Here is an 18058-nt window from a genome sequence, read left to right on the forward strand (position 1 = left end):
TTGCCATGGGAGTTGTAGTGTCTTTTGACCACGAATTACACAATGCACCAATTGGTTTCCTTTAGGATTCCTACAAGGCCCATAATTCTCTTAATGTGGGATTTAATATGTGAGATATAGTGCTGACTAGGACAACAACAGTTTGCCTACCTTTTTAAAAAGCATATATATTAGATACACACGCGCGACGACAAACTGTTAAAATGTAGCATATAGATTGCAACAACAGCTGCGCGCCATCAATGGAACACTGGCTACTTTGTGTCACTAGACCCGATTGTAGTTCACCTTTCATCACCAATGGGTTCACAAACCATAATCGCACTCAAATTCAATTGATCCAGGACTAATCGATGTAGTACCTGAACCAATCACAGTTGACAGTGAGTCCAAAGCGCGGTAAAATGTAACAGTGATCAAATCGAGGCCAGAAATCTCACAATACCAGGCGGGGGAGCCCCTTTCTCGCCACACCAAAAGCATAATCGCTTTGCCTCATTGAAAGGAAAGGGAAGAGAGAAATGCAGAGGGATGTAAGATGGCAGAGCTACAAATGTTGTTAGAGGAAGAAATTCCGGCCGGTAAACGAGCGCTTGTGGAAAGCTACCAAAATCTATCGAGGGTTGCAGAATACTGTGAAAACAATTATGTACAGGTAAGGAAAATAAATCAATGATAAAATGTTGAATTATATGCGGAATTCGTCGGATTTGTTCAAGAACTGGGTGAAACCGGGGACAGGAAACGTTGCTCTCAGACCCCAGACCGCTAACGTTAGACAGATATCTAAATTACGAAACAGGCTTTTAGCAATGTAAAAAAGAAAAGAAAAAAGGCGACCTAATCATTCTATGCTTTAAACTGTGGTTACCATCTCGAGCTCTATTCTCGTATAACAGCCCTTTTCGGGTGGTTGGCCACGCTTACGACCATTCTTTACCAGCCATTTGATGTCAATTTACAAAGCTATTGGAGACTATTCAGAGGGTGTGTCGTTGTTATGACCTAGGCTTGTCAATGACTGCATTCTCTTTATAGGTAGGCTATCGAATAGGCCAAATGGGTTTTAATCGTTTCATCATTATACAACCTGGACTCAGGGGTAGACGTAACATAGTACATGTAAATCCGGGACCCTATCAAGTAGTTGGTTACGTTTTGTTTGGTATGTATTAATTTGTGGATGTCCATCATCCATTTCGTAAAGTATGCTACAAATTACAATTTGTATGATATCTTACGAATTACAATTCGTACGAAATGTTACGAATTGCAATTCGTACAATATGTTACGAATAGCAATTCGTACAATATGTTACGAATTGCAATTGTACAAGATGTTACGAATTTGCGAAAATGTATGATATGTTATGAATTCCAATTTGTTGTGGCTAAAGTTAGCTAGGTGGGTAACGCTAACGTTTGCTAGGTGGCTAACGTTAGCTAGGCTAGGGGTTAAGGTTAGGTTTAGGAGATAGGTTAAGTTTAGGGTTAGGGTAAGGCTTAGCTAACATGCTAAATAGTTGCAAAGTAGCTAAAAAGCGGTAAGTATTTACAAAGTTGCTAATTAGCGAAAATGCTAGAGTTTTCCGTGATGAGATTTGAAACACGCAACCTTCGGGTTGCTAGACGTTAGCGTTATCACTGTCTCTCAGATTGACATTGTGGAAATGGATTGCAAATGGCATGAAGCACATTTCAGACTCAAACGTGAATTGCACATTTGATTTGTGCTCCATGAGTGTGCCTGAGAATGTAATATGACTTTACTCCATCTACTTTTTGTTGTGTTCCTCTCCTCCAGACAAATGGATTACATTGTAATAATCTGGATTATTGTCTGTGTATTGGATTAAGAACATGCCACCATCGTTTACACACACCTGGCCTAACCTTTTACTGTCAGCTGGCCCAGAAATGTGAAATCAAAAAACACTAAATGACTCTCACAGAACAGCTGGAGATGGAAGGAGCAACCAATGGGGCCACCGGTTACTTCATATTGTAGAATCCAGATGAACCCAGCGGTGGAGTTGGATAGCTCATCCGTGATGTCATTGGGGAACACTACAGGTCATGAGGCTTGCTATAACACCTTTATAACCAAATCAAAAAAGGACACAGTACCCATCAAAAGCCAAATCCGTAACGACAGGCAAACGACTTAATTTAAACATCTAGTTTTACGTAATCCCGCTTCAAGTCAAACTTGTAGGCCTCTATCTAATAATCTCTAATTTCTCATAGTAAATGTCCAAGAGATCAATGGAACACATTTTAGCTATTAAGGAAGGAAACACACAATCAACTGTATTTGTCACAGCTTAGGCCCCACCCTAAATCCCCCTTCGCATGATATCCTACTGACTCATAGATGAATCATGAGTGTATTAAGGCAGTGCCGTCCGCAAGTATTTTTTGATATTAAGTAGCAGCAGGCCTGTCTAACTAGTAGAATCAGTAGATAGGGTGCCTAGTTCTAAAGTACCACGTTAGTGTAATGTGGATCTCCCATCATAAGGTAGGCTACCAAATACCAAGATAAAAGACTGCTTAGTCTTGGTAAAGATTATAGGGGTTGGAGATTAGGGGAGTTGGTGTCATGTGTGTTTTCCATCATAATGTACCACCTACCATGATGAAAGATGGTTAGGTTTGGTAAATATATAGGGGTTGGAGATTAGGGGAGTTGTAGCAGGTTAGTATCATGTGTGTTTTCCATCATAATGTACCACCTACCATGATGAAAGATGGTTAGGTTTGGTAAAGATATAGGGGTTGGAGATTAGGGGAGTTGTAGCAGGTTAGTATCATGTGTGTTTTCCATCATAATGTACCACCTACCATGATGAAAGATGGTTAGGTTTGGTAAAGATATAGGGGTTGGAGATTAGGGGAGTTGTAGCAGGTTAGTATCATGTGTGTTTTCCATCATAATGTACCACCTACCATGATGAAAGATGGTTAGGTTTGGTAAAGATATAGGGGTTGGAGATTAGGGGAGTTGTAGCAGGTTAGTATCATGTGTGTTTTCCATCATAATGTACCACCTACCATGATGAAAGATGGTTAGGTTTGGTAAAGATATAGGGGTTGGAGATTAGGGGAGTTGTAGCAGGTTAGTATCATGTGTGTTTTCCATCATAAGGAAGGTAAGGGGTTTGGTAAAGGGGTGATGTTGACTACATGGGGCAGGGGAGAGCAAAAACATATTCAGTTGGAGACTGAAAGAGAGAGACAGAGAGATAGATGGAGAGAGAGAGAGACTGAGAGAGAGAACGTGGTTCAGCTTCTGAGGACTAATCAAGTGTATGACTCTGAATGGAGAGCATTATTACCGTGAGTTCCTTACAGGTGATATTTTTAGACTATTGCAATTAGCTTGATTCTGTGGGAAGTGTCTCACTCTGTTGTCCACCCAAGGAGAATCTCAAACCCCATTGGAGGAGGTCAGAGGGGAGGGACCTCAGGCTTTCTCATCCAATGGGTTTTGAGAATGAGGCGCGAGGATGCGAGGAGTATACAATTGAGATTCTCCCCATTTCGTCGTCCTCCTCTATTCCTGTTCACTCTCTTCTGGGGAATGTGTGTGAGTCATAGCTTTAATAGGCTATATGGTTTGATCTAGACTGAGTGGACAAAACATTAAGAACACCTCCTCTTTCCATGACCTGGACTGACCAGGTGAATCCAGGTGAAATCTAGGATCCCTTATTGATGTCCCTTGTTAAATCCACTTCCATCAGTGTAGATGAACAGGAGGAGACAGGTTAAAGAATGATTTTTAAGCCTTGAGACAATTGAGACATGGATTGTGTATGTGTGCCATTCAGAGGGTGAATGGGCAAGACACAATATTTAAGTGCCTTTGAACAGGGTATGGTAGTAGGTGCCAGGTGCACCGGTTTGTGTCAGGAACTGCAACGCTGCTGGGTTTTTTCATGCTCAACAGTTTCCCGTGTGTATCAAGAATTGTCCACCACCCAAAGGACATACAGCCAACTTGGCACAACTTTGGGAAGCATTGGAGTCAACATGGGCCCAGCATCCCTGTGGAACGCTTTCGAAACCTTGTAGAGTCCATGCCACAAAGAATTGAGGCTGTTCTGAGGGAAAAGAGGGAGAGGGAGAGGGGGAACGGGTGCAACTCAATAATAGGAAGGTGTTCCTAATGTTTGGTATACTCAGTGTATACTTCGGGATCAGTTCTCTCAGTGGCAGTCCTCAACCAATTGCCTACTTATGTTTGAGCATGTCTTCAGTTACCCCCAGTTTCTAGGTTGTCATAATTGAAGCGTACTCTCTTAATTTTGTTTGATTGAGCCATTCATTTACATCATCATCTCATCATGTTCAGGCGACCTGTTTCGGAAGCTAACACATGTAATTAGTGGAAAATTCAGACAAGCAGTCTTGTGTTGTAATGTACCATCACGTACAGATGTAGGATCTTAAGTTGATCACTCTTTTGTTGCTGAGAATGTTCCTGCACAGCAGGAAATGGAAACTTGTAGTGTATTCAAGGTTGAAAAAGGCTTCTAAAGTTTGTCATTTCCATTTTAGAATGTCAGACTTGATTTGCCTTAACGAAAAATGTATCAACCTCTACAAAAAAATGTCCATTAATTATAATCCACATAATAATTCACATTTCTTGTTGCTGCAGGATTATTTTTTCCTGCTGTAGCAAACTGGCTCAAATTTAAAAAGATCCTACATCTGTAGTGAACACTATCGTGAAATTACTTCAGTTGACAAACGACTTCAAACAATCGTGTCCCCTGGAGAAGATTTTATATTAGAATTACAATTAACTACAGTAGGGTTTTACCTTCTTTCCTCCGGTGACCAACTGTTGATGTACGGTGCCTTCAGAAAGTATTCATACCCCTTGACTTATTCCACATGTTGTTGTTGTTACAGCCTGAATTCAAAATGGATTTAATATGTTTTTATCTCACCCATCTACACACTATATACCCCATAATGACAAAGTTAATAAATGTTTTTAGACATTTTTGCAAATGTATTGAAAATGAAATTCAGAACGATCTAATTTACATAAGTATTCACACCCATGAGTCAATACATGTTAGAATCACAGTTGGCAGCGATTACAGCTGTGAGTCTTTCTGGGTAATTCTCCAAGAGCTTTGCACCCCAGGATTGTGCAATATCTGCCCATAATTCTTCAAACTATGTCAGATTTGTTGTTGATAATTGCTAGACAACCATTTTCAAGTCTTGCCATAGATTTTCAAGCAGGTTTAAGTCAAAACTGTAACTCTGCCACTCAGGAACATTCACTGTCTTCTTTGTAAGCAACTCCAGTGTAGATTTGGCCTTGTGTTTTAGGTTATTGTCCTGCTGAAAGGTGAATTCATCTCCCAGTGTCTGATGGAAAGCAGACTGAACCAGATTTTCCTCTAGGATTTTTCCTGGACTTAGCTCCATTCCATTTATTTTTTATCCTGAAAAACTCACCAGTCCTTAACAATTACAAGCATAACCATAACATAATGCAGCCACCACTATGCTTCAAAATATGGATAGTGGTACTCAGTAATGTGTTGTATTGGATTTGCCCCAAACATAACACTTTGTATTCAGGACTCAAAGTTAATTGATTTGCCACATTTTTTGCAGGATTACTTTAGTGCATTGTTGCAAACAGGATGCATGTTTTGGAATATTTGAATTCTGTACAGGCTTCCCTTCCTTCTTTTCACGCTGTCAATTAGGTTAGTATTGTGGAGTAACTACAATGTCGTTGATTCATCCTCAGTTTTCTCCTATAACAGCCATTAAACTCTGTAACTGTTTTAAAGTTACCACTGGCCTCATGGTGAAATCCCTGAGCGGTTTCCTTCTTCTCCGGCAACAGAGTTAGGAAGGACACCTGTATCTTTGTAGTGACTCGGTGTATTGATACCCCATCCAAAGTGTAATTTCAATAACTTCACCGTGCTCAAAGGGATATTCAGGGTCTGCTTTTTTATTTTTACCCATCTACCAATAGGTGTCCTTCTTTGCGAGGCATTGGAAAACCTCCCTGGTCTTTGTGGTTGAATCTCCTTGTGGCGGGCCCGGGCGCATGCAGGCTGACTTCGGTCGCCAGCTGTACAGTGTTTCCTCCGCCGACACATTGGTGCGGCTGGCTTCCGGGTTAAGCGAGCAGTGTGTCAAGAAGCAGTGCGTGAGGTCAAAGGAATTGTCCGTAGAGCTCTGAGACAGGATTGTGTCGAGGCACAGATCTGGGGAAGAGTACCACATCTGCAGCATTGAAGGTCCCCAAGAACACAGTGGCCTCCATCATTCTTAAATGGAAGAAGTTTGGAACCACCAAGACTCTTCCTAGAGCTTGCCGCCTAACCAAACTGAGCAATCGGGGGAGAAGGGCTTTGATCAGGGAGATCAAGTACCCGATGGTCACTCAGACAGAGCTCCAGAGTTCCTCTGTGGAGATGGGAGAACCTTCCAGAAGGACAACCATCTCTGCAGCACTCCACCAATCAGGCCTTTATGGTAGAGTGGCCAGATGGAAGCCACTCATCAGTAAAAGGCACATGACAGCCCGCTTGGAGTTTGCCAAAAGGCACCTAAAGGACTCTCAGACCATTATTAAAAAGATTATCTGGTGTGATGAAACCAAGATTGAACTCTTTGGCCTGAATGCCAAGCGTCACGTCTGGAGGAAACCTGGCACCATCCCTACGGTGAAGCATGGTGGTGGCAGCATCATGCTGTGGGGATATATTTCAGCAGCAGGGACTGGGAGACTTGTCAGGATCGAAGGAAAGATGAACGGAGCAAAGTACAGAGAGATCCTTGATGAAAACCTGCTCCAGAGCGCTCAGGACCTCAGACTGGGGCGAAGGTTCACCTTCCAACAGGACAACAACCCTAAGCACACAGCCAAGACAACGCAGGAGTGGCTTCGGGACAAGTCTCTGAATGTCCTTTAGTGGCCCAGCCAGAGCCAGGACTTGAAAATAGGTGTGCAGCGACGCTCCCCATCCAACCTGACAGAACTTGAGAGGATCTGCAGAGAAGAATGGGACAAACTCCCCAAATACAGGTTTGCCAAGCTTGTAGCGTCATACCCAAGAAGACTGGAGGCTGTAATCGCTGCAAAAGGTGATTCAACAAAGTACTGAGTAAAGGATCTGAATACTTATGTAAATGTATTATTTGTGTTTTTTTATATTTTTATAAATTTGCAACCATTTCTAAAAATCTGTTTTTGCTTTGTCATTGTGGGTTATTGTGTGTAGATTGAGGGATTTTTTTTTTTTAAATCAATTTTAAAATAACAAAATGTGGAAAAAGTCAAGGGGTCTGAATACTTTCCGAATGCACTGTAACTGTATGTGTGGGAGAGGTAGTCATTAGAAAATCATGTTAAACACTATTATTGCACACAGAGTGATTCCATGTAACTTATTATGTGACTTGTTAAGCACATTTTTACTCCTGAACTTATTTAGGCTTGCCATAACAAAGGGGTTGAATACTTATTGACTCAAGACATTTCAGCTTTTCATTTTAAATTAATTTGTAAACATTTCTAAAAACATAATTCCACTTTGACATTATGGGGTATTGTGTGTAGGCCAGTGACACAACATCTCAATTTAATCATTTTTTAAAATTCAGGCTGTAACACAACAAAATGTGGGAAAAGTCAAGGGGTGAATACTTTCTGAAGGCACTGTACACCATTACCTACCATGAGGTTTATAGATCACTCACCGAAGTTGTGACCCCTATGTGCTGCTGGGCTGCTCCAAACTCTTCCAATGTTACAGATAATGTCCTCTTTGAACCTTGGATTACCAGGCGCATCTCCAATAGCAGTTTGCATGAACCCCCTTCTATAGCTCAGCAACAACAGGGGTTTCAAGCTGCTCCCCGTTTGACCAGTCTGCACTGCAGGTTAAGACCAGTGGAGGCTGCTGAGGGGGAGGATGGCTCATCATAATGTCTGGAATGGAATCAGTGGAATGGTATCAACCGTATGGAAACCGCGTCTTTGATGTGTTTGAAACCATTCCATTGACTCCATTCCAGCCATTTATTATGAGCCGTCCTCCCCTCAGCAGCCTTCACTGGTTAAGACATTCCACCATAAAAACAGTTGCACTGCAGGTTAAAGGGATACTTCTGGATGTTATCTACTTCCCCTAGAGTCAGATGAACTCGTGGATACAATTGTTATGTCTCTGTGTCCAGTATGAAGGAAGCATGCTAGCAGATACCCATAGACTTCCAGTCATTGGGCTAACACTATTTAGCATTGGCTTGTGAAATTACCTCAAACTTCCTTAATACTGGACACGGAGACATTCAAATGGTGTCCACAAGTTCATCTGACTCTGTGGAAGTAGATTAAGAAAACAACTAATAAATAAATCCCGAAGTATCCATTTTAAGTATGATCAGTGTTCAACTTGCACTGCTCTACCGCTGCTCTGCTTTGGCGTGATAGTTAATGGAAATGTCTAACATATGTATAAAGCTTGGGTCTACCCAATCCAGTTCGAGAAATTAAGTAGGTTAATTTCACCGCTGCAACCAAACGTGCGTAAATGAGTTATTCTGTTATGTTGTATATGTTTTCTTAACACTCAAGGTTTGTCAAAATAGTATTAATACACTCTAAATGCACACAACAACCTAAATACTGTATAACATGATCCCAAATGTGGCAAAACATTTTTTTTTTGAGTGTATGGCTCTTGGTCTATGTTTAAAAGGTGTCTTGAAGAATGATCTGGCCTTATAGACTGGTCCCCCCCTCGGAGCCTGGTTCCTCTCTAGGTTTCTTCCTAGGTTCCTGCCTTTCTAGGGAGTTTTTCTTGCCACTGTGCTTCTACATCTGCATTGCTTGCTCTTTGGGGTTTTAGGCTGGGTTTCTGTATAAGCACTTTGTGACAACTGCTGATGTAAAAAGGGCTTTATAAAATAAATTTGATTGAAATTTGATTGATGGTTAATAACCTAATCCTTCTCTCTCTAACACTGAGATTTACCGCTTGTCCTCAATGACCCTGAATTGTAGGTGTGCCCTCTTGCTTTATAGTTCAATAAAGCCACCACTGCAGATGAGACAGACATTTTCCCAAATTCATTCACTCAACCCAATCATTGTGTCGACTTAGGTGCTTTCAATGATAAGGCTTTAGCCATGGTTTGATTTCTAACGAATGCTAAATGTAGTTATGGGTATTTAAAGTCACACATTCATACTGTACTATTATTCAGATGAATGAAAGCATGGGGATATACACTGAGTGTACGAAACATTAAGAACACCTGCTCTTTCCATGACATAGACTGATCAGGTGAATCCAGGTGAAAGCTATGATCCCTTAATGATGTCACTCGTTAAATCCACTTCAATCAGTGTAGATGAAGGGGAGGAGACAGGTTAAAGAAGGATTTTTAAGCCTTGAGACAATTGAGACATGGATTGTGTGTGTGTGCCATTCGGAGGGTGAATGGGCAGGACAAAATATCTAAGTGCCTTTGAACGGGGTATGGTAGTAGTTGCCAGGCGCACCAGTTTGTGTCAAGAACTGCAACGCTGCTGGGTTTTTCCACACTCAACAGTTTCCCGTGTGTTACAAGAATGGTCCACCAACCAAAGGACATCCAGCCAACTTGACACAACTGTGGGAGGCATTGGAGTCAACATGGGCCAGCATCCCTGTGGAACGCTTTCGACACCTTGTAGAGTCCATGCCCCGACGAATTGAGGCTGTGCTGAGGGCAAAAGGGGGTGCAAATCAATAATTAGAAATGTGTTTCTAATGTTTTGTACACTCAGTGATACCAGGTCCTGTCTAGACGTAGTGAATCACTGATACCAGGTCCTGTCTAGAAGGAGTGAATCACTGATACCAGGTCCTGTCTAGAAGGAGTGAATCACTGATACCAGGTCCTGTCTAGACGTAGTGAATCACTGATACCAGGTCCTGTCTAGAAGGAGTGAATCACTGATACCAGGTCCTGTCTAGAAGGAGTGAATCACTGATACCAGGTCCTGTCTAGACGTAGTGAATCACTGATACCAGGTCCTGTCTAGACGTAGTGAATCACTGATACCAGGTCCTGTCTAGAAGGAGTGAATCACTGATACCAGGTCCTGTCTAGAAGGAGTGAATCACTGATACCAGGTCCTGTCTAGAAGGAGTGAATCACTGATACCAGGTCCTGTCTAGAAGGAGTGAATCACTGATACCAGGTCCTGTCTAGAAGGAGTGAATCACTGATACCAGGTCCTGTCTAGAAGGAGTGAATCACTGATACCAGGTCCTGTCTAGAAGGAGTGAATCACTGATACCAGGTCCTGTCTAGAAGGAGTGAATCACTGATACCAGGTCCTGTCTAGAAGGAGTGAATCACTGATACCAGGTCCTGTCTAGAAGGAGTGAATCACTGATACCAGGTCCTGTCTAGAAGGAGTGAATCACTGATACCAGGTCCTGTCTAGAAGGAGTGAATCACTGATACCAGGTCCTGTCTAGAAGGAGTGAATCACTGATACCAGGTCCTGTCTAGAAGGAGTGAATCACTGATACCAGGTCCTGTCTAGAAGGAGTGAATCACTGATACCAGGTCCTGTCTAGAAGGAGTGAATCACTGATACCAGGTCCTGTCTAGAAGGAGTGAATCACTGATACCAGGTCCTGTCTAGACGTAGTGAATCACTGATACCAGGTCCTGTCTAGACGTAGTGAATCACTGATACCAGGTCCTGTCTAGAAGGACTGAATCACTGATACCAGGTCCTGTCTAGAAGGAGTGAATCCAGGTCACCAGCCAACAGAGGAGGGTGTGGAGATCATCAGGGAAGGCCAGAGTGTGTATGTGGGCGCGCGTGTGTGTGTGTTTCCATTGTTCATGTACAATTCTGTGGCAAGTTTGTGCTGCGATAACATCGTAAGACATCGGCTTTAAAAAACGTGTGTGTGTGTGTGTGTTGCCATTGTGCACGGACAATTCTTTGCCAAGTTAGTGATGTCATCCCATCGTAAGAACTAGGCTTTTGGAAACGCCTGTGTTTGTGCGGGTATGTGTGTGTTGTCAGAATCTATTTGGTCTGCACTGAGTGCTTTTCTGTATGGACTTGCTTTGATGCGTTGTGCACACACAGGACATTTTCTATTGACACAGCATCACAGTGACCAGTAGCAGGGTTTGTTGTATCGATCCCAATGTTTCAGATAGCTTTAGTGTTTGCTCTAGTCTGCCTGCAGTGCCAGATGAGGGGGGTATGCCGTTTAGTGGCTATTCTATTGGTACATTAAGACAGGCACGCTTAATCAAGCACAGATAAAGTATTTTAAAGTATTTTAAATAGTAATTGAACCCAGGTCTGCTGTGTGTGCGTGTGGTGTGAAGTCTTCACACACATCGTAGGCCTATGCTGAATACAGAACTGTTTGCAGAGCAATGACTGTAGGCTCAGACAGATGGCTGTTGCAGCGGGGAGAGACCCGCTTCCTAACCAATGTCCCAGCATTCCCGGAGGCAAACGTCCCAATGTGCACCTGTCTGTTCGGAAGTGGCTGTGAATTCCACTCTTATACCCAGCCTGCATTGCTCTGCACATGATCAGAAATGCCAAGGAACATATGGAGAAGAAGCCTGTCTGGTGTGGGCGTATAGTACTATTTCTAGAGGACCACTTAAGTGATTTTCTCAATGTTGTCCCCTGGGTTTTATTTGACTGAGTCGCCCTATTTCTGTTACTCCCTTTTTATATCTCTGTCCCACCACACTCCTTTCTTACCCCCCCCCATCTCTTTCTCTCTTTTCAATTCAATAATGAAATTGGCAACAAATACTGTATGCCAAAGCAGAAGAGTTGAATACCTCAATTACCTCGACTAACATTGACTCTGTACCGCTACCCCCTGTATATAGCCTCCCTACTGTTATTTTATTTTACTGCTGCTTTGTAATTATTAAAATGTTCTACCTATCTATTTTTTTGTTAACAATATTCTTACAACTGCATTGTTGGTTAAGGGCTTGTAAGTAAGCATTTCACTGTAAGGTCTACACCTGTTGTATTCGGCGCATGTGGCAGATTTGATTTGAATATCTGCAACAGTGTACCTGCTGCCAGTTTCATTACTTTTATGTTGTATTCCAAACCTGAGGGGGTGCTCAAGGAGAGGTTTGGTAAACACTGTTGACAATCTACATCTCCTCTGCTTTGGCAATATACGCTGAGCGTACAAAACATTAGGAACACCTGCTCTTTCCACGACATAGACTGACCAGGTGAAAGCGATGATCCCATATTGATGCCACTGTTCTGAGGGCAAACTCAATATTAGGAAGGTGTTCCTAGTGTTTGGTAAACGCAGTGTATATACAGTGTTGCCTGTCAAAAAAAGCTTTATTGAATTGAATATACGTGTAATGTACACGTCTTTCCCCCTGCTCTAACCTCTGTATGTCTTTCAGAGGGGTTGGGATAAAGAGGAAGTAACATTTCCATTAGATCTTGTGTACAATTGGACAACAAAGTCATCTTCATCTTCTTCTTCTTCTTCATCATCTTCTAGGCGCAGGACAAGAGGAAAGCTCTGGAGGAGACTAAAGCCTACACCACCCAGTCTCTGGCCAGCGTGGCCTACCAGATCAATGCCTTAGCCAACAACGTGCTGCAGCTGCTGGACATCCAGGCCTCGCAGCTGCGTCGAATGGAGTCCTCCATCAACCACATCTCTCAGGTCAGGAGAGACAAATACACACACACACACATACATATATATATATATATATATACAGTATCTCACAAAAGTGAGTACACCCCTCACATTTTTGTAAATATTTGAGTATATCTTTTCATGTGACAACACTGAAGAAATGACACTTTGCTACAATGTAAAGTAGTGAGTGTACAGCTTGTATAACAGTGTACATTTGCTGTCCCCTCAAAATAACACAACACACAGCCATTAATGTCTAAACCGCTGGCAACAAAAGTGAGTACACCCCTAAGTGAAAATTCCTTCTTAATGTGTTTCAGCCAATCAGTTGTGTTGTGACAAGGTAGGGGGGGGGGGGGGGGGGGGGGGGGTATACAGAAGATAGCCCTATTTGGTAAAAGACCAAGTCCATATTATGGCAAGAACAGCTAAAATAAGCGAAGAGAAACGACAGTCCATCATTACTTTAAGACAATTTAAGTCAGTCAATACGGAAAATGTCAAGAATTTTGAAAGTTTCTTCAAGTGCAGTCGCAAAAATCATGAAGTGCTATGATGAAACTGACTCTCATGAGGACCGCCACAGGAATGGAAGACCCAGAGTTATCTCTGCTGCAGAGGATAAGTTCATTAGAGTTACCAGCCTCAGAAATTGCAGCCCAAATAAATGCTTCACAGAGTTCAAGTAACAGACATATCTCAACATAAATTGTTCAGAGGAGACTGTGTGAATCAGGCCTTCATGGTCGAATTGCTGCAAAGAAACCACTACTAAAGGACACCAATAAGAAGAAGAGACTTGCTTGGGCCAAGAAACACGAGCAACAGACATTAGACAAATTGGAGATTTCTGGTTCCAACCGTTGTGTTGACGCGGTGTGGGTGAATGGATGATCTCCGCATGTGTATTTCCCACCGTAAAGCATGGAGGAGGAGGTGTTATGGTGTGGGGGTGCTTTGCTGGTTACACTATCTGTGATTTATTTAGAACACACTTAAGCAGCATGGCTACCACAGCATTCTGCAGCGATACGGCATCCCATCTGGTTTGGGCTTAGTGGGACTATCATTTGTTTTTCAACAGGACAATGACCCAACACACCTCCAGGCTGTGTAAGGGCTATTTTACCAAGAAGGAGAGTGATGGAGTGCTGCATCAGATGACCAGGCCTCCACAATCCCCCGATCTCAACCCAGTTGAGATGGTTTGGGATGAGTCGGATGGCAGAGTGAAGGAAAAGCAGCCAACAAGTGCTCAGCATATGTGGGAACTCCTTCAAGACATTTGGAAAAGCATTCCAGGTGAAGCTGGTTGACAGAATGCCAAGAGTGTGCAAAGCTGTTATCAAGGCAAAGGGTGGCTATTTGAAGAATCTCAAATATAAAATATATTGTGATTTGTTTAACACTTTTTTGGTTAGTACATGATTCCATATGTGTTATTTCATAGTTTTGATGTCTTGTAGAAAATAGTAAAAATAAAGAAAAACCCTTGAATGAGTAGGTGTGTCCAAACTTTTGACTGGTACGTGTATATATATATATATATATATATATATATATATATATATATACACTCAGCAAAAAAAGAAAGGACCCTGTCTTTCAAAGATAATTTGTAAAAATCCAAATAACTTCACAGATCTTCATTGTAAAGGGTTTAAACACTGTTTCCCATGCTTGTTCAATGAAACATAAACAATTAATGAACATGCACCTGTGGAACGGTCGTTAAGACACTAACAGCTTACAGACGGTAGGCAATTAAGGTCACAGTTATGAAAACTTAGGACACTAAAGAGGCCTTTCTACTGACTCTGAAAAACACAAAAAGAAAGATGCCCAGGGTCCCTGCTCATCTGCGTGAACGTGCTTAGGCTTGCTGCAAGGAGGCATGAGGACTGCAGATGTGGCCAGGGCAATAAATTGCAATGTCCGTACTGTGAGACGCCTAAGACAGCGCTACAGGGAGACAGAACGGACAGCTGATCATCCTCGCAGTGGCAGACCACGTGTAACAACACCTGCACAGGATCGGTACATCCGAACATCACACCTGCGGGACAGGTACAGGATGGCAACAACAACTACCCGAGTTACACCAGGAATGCACAATCCCTCCATCAGTGCTCAGACTGTCCGCAATAGGCTGAGAGAGGCTGGACTGAGGGCTTGTAGGCCTGTTGTAAGGTAGGTCCTCACCAGACATCACCGGCAACAACATCGCCTATGGGCACAAACCCACCATTGCTGGACCAGACAGGACTGGCAAAAAGTGCTTTTCACTGACGAGTCACGGTTTTGTCTCACCAGGGGTGATGGTCGGATTCGCGTTTATCGTTGAAGGAATGAGCGTTACACTGGGGCCTGTACTCTGGAGCGGGATCGATTTGGAGGTGGAGGATCTGTCATGGTCTGGGGCGGTGTGTCACAGCATCATCGGACTGAGCTTGTTGTCATTGCAGGCAATCTCAACGCTGTGCGTTACAGGGAAGACATCCTCCTCCCTCATGTGGTACCCTTCCTGCAGGCTCATCCTGACATGACCCTCCATCATGACAATTCCACCAGCCATACTGCTCGTTCTGTGCGTGATTTCCTGCAAGACAGGAATGTCAGTGTTCTGCCATGGCCAGCGAAGAGCCCGGATCTCAATCTCATTGAGTACGTCTGGAACCTGTTGGATCGGAGGGTGAGGGCTAGGGCTATTCCCCCCAGAAATGTCCGGGAACTTGCAGGTGCCTTGGTGGAAGAGTGGGGTAACATCTCACAGCAAGAACTGGCAAATCTGGTGCAGTCCATGTGGAGGAGATGCACTGCAGTACTTCATGCAGCTGGTGGCCACACCAGATACTAACTGTTACTTTTGATTTTGATCCCCCCTTTGTTCAGGGACACATTATTCAATTTCTGTTAGTCACATGTCTGTGGAACTTGTTCAGTTTATGTCTCAGTTGTTGAATCTTGTTATGTTCATACAAATATTTACACATGTTACAGTGAGGGAAAAAAGTATTTGATCCCCTGCTGATTTTGTACGTTTGCCCACTGACAAAGACATGATCAGTCTATAATTTTAATGGTAGGTTTATTTGAACAGAATAACAACAACAAAATCCAGAAAAACGCATGTCAAAAATGTTATAAATTGATTTGCATTTTAATGAGGGAAATAAGTATTTGACCCCTCTGCAAAACATTACTTAGCACTTGGTGGCAAAACCCTTGTTGGCAATCACAGAGGTCAGACATTTCTTGTAGTTGGCCACCAGGTTTGCACACATCTCAGGAGGGATTTTGTCCCACTCCTCTTTGCAGATCTTCTCCAAGTCATTAAGGTTTCGAGGCTGATGTTTGGCAACTCAAACCTTCAGCTCCCTCCACATATTTTCTATGGGATTAAGGTCTGGAGACTGGCTAGGCCACTCCAGGACCTTAATGTGCTACTTCTTGAGCCACTCCTTTGTTGCCTTGGCCGTGTGTTTTGGGTCATTGTCATGCTGGAATACCCATCCACGACCCATTTTCAATGCCCTGGCTGAGGGAAGGAGGTTCTCACCCAACATTTGACGGTACATGGCCCCGTCCATCGTCCCTTTGATGCGGTGAAGTTGTCCTGTCCTCTTAGCAGAAAAACACCCCCAAAGCATAATGTTTCCACCTCCATGTTTGTCGGTGGGGATGGTGTTCTTGGGGTCATAGGCAGCATTCCTCCTCCTCCAAACACGGTGAGTTGAGTTGATGCCAAAGAGCTCCATTTTGGTCTCATCTGACCACAACACTTTCACCCAGTTCTCCTCTGAATCATTCAGATGTTCATTGGCAAACTTCAGACGGGCCTGTATATGTGCTTTCTTGAGCAGGGGGACCTTGCGGACGCTGCAGGATTTCAGTCCTTCACGATGTAGTGTGTTACCAATTGTTTTCTTGGTGACTATGGTCCCAGCTGCCTTGAGATCATTGACAAGATCCTCCCGTGTAGTTCTGGGCTGATTCCTCACCGTTCTCATGATCATTGCAACTCCACGAGGTGAGATCTTGCATGGAGCCCCAGGTCGAGGGAGATTGACAGTTATTTTGTGTTTCTTCCATTTGCGAATAATCGCACCAACTGTTGTCACCTTCTCACCAAGCTGCTTGGCGATGGTCTTGTAGCCCATTCCAGCCTTGTGTAGGTCTACAATGTTGTCCCTGACATCCTTGGAGAGCTCTTTGGTCTTGGCCATGGTGGAGAGTTTGGAATCTGATTGATTGATTGCTTCTGTGGACAGGTGTCTTTTATACAGGTAACAAACTGAGATTAGGAGCAGTCCCTTTAAGAGTGTGCTCCTAATCTCAGCTTGTTACCTGTATAAAAGACACCTGGGAGCCAGAAATCTTTCTGATTGAGAGGGGGTCAAATACTTATTTCCCTCATTAAAATGCAAATCAATTTATAATTTTTTTTACATGCATTTTTCTGGATTTATTTGTTGTTATTCTGTCTCTCACTGTTCAAATAAACCTACCATTAAAATTATAGACTGATCATTTCTTTGTCAGTGGGCAAACGTACAAAATCAGCAGGGGATCAAATACTTTTCCTCTCACTGTAAGTTTGCTGAAAATAAATGCAGTTGACAGTGAGAGGACGTTTCTTTTTTTGCCTAATTATATATATATATATATATATATATATATATATATATACACACACAGTGCATTTGGAAAGTGTTCAGACCCCTTGACTTTTTCTACATTTTGTTACTTTACAGCCTTATTCTAAAATGTATTACATCTTTTTTTCCCCCTCATCAATCTACACACAATACCCCATAATGACAAAGCAAAATAGGTTTCTAGAAATGTTTGCAAATGTATTGCAAATAAAACCGGAAATATCACATTTACATAAGTAATCAGACCAAGTGTTAACTCTGGGGTGTGAAGACATACGCAATCAAGGTTGTGTAGATCTGTAGGGAAAAAAATAGAATAATCCCATTTTTAGATTTAATTTTAAGACAGCAAAATGTGCAAAATGTGCAAGGGGTGTGTACACTTTCACTAGACACTGTATGTATTTGAAATTCATTTTACACGACGTTAAATATATTGAAGTGTAAATGTTTTCCTGTATGTGTTGGGGAGGTTCTGTGTTTAATCCACCTTTAGTAATGGAACTGCATATATAAGCACTGAGATGAGTCCTCTTTGTAGAGAAATGATAAAAACACTAATAAGCTAGCTACTGTAGCTCTCTGGTCCTGGGGAGCTATTGTTTATCATTGCTTTTTGTTTCATATTGAAGATATACTGTATCACGGCTATAGCGGATCATGGTTGAAGCG

The 18058-nt window shown here is 42.5% G+C and overlaps 1 protein-coding gene across 1 annotated transcript in view; it reads left to right on the forward strand.

Annotated features, from left to right (window-relative positions):
• The first annotated feature begins 510 nt into the window (after nt 1-510).
• LOC311146318 (abl interactor 1-like) overlaps nt 511-18058 on the forward strand; it is a 37045-nt gene continuing 19497 nt past the window's right edge. Inside the window, exons 1-3 of the mRNA XM_084182807.1 lie at nt 511-655; nt 12582-12749; nt 15259-15310. Of these exons, the coding sequence (XP_084038933.1) occupies nt 539-655; nt 12582-12749; nt 15259-15310 (337 nt within the window). The 5' untranslated portion in view covers nt 511-538. The remainder of the gene's footprint in view (nt 656-12581; nt 12750-15258; nt 15311-18058) is intronic.

This window comes from Coregonus lavaretus (assembly GCF_964263955.1).
Source record: "Coregonus lavaretus genome assembly, chromosome: 19".
Classification (NCBI taxonomy): Eukaryota; Metazoa; Chordata; class Actinopteri; order Salmoniformes; family Salmonidae; genus Coregonus; species Coregonus lavaretus.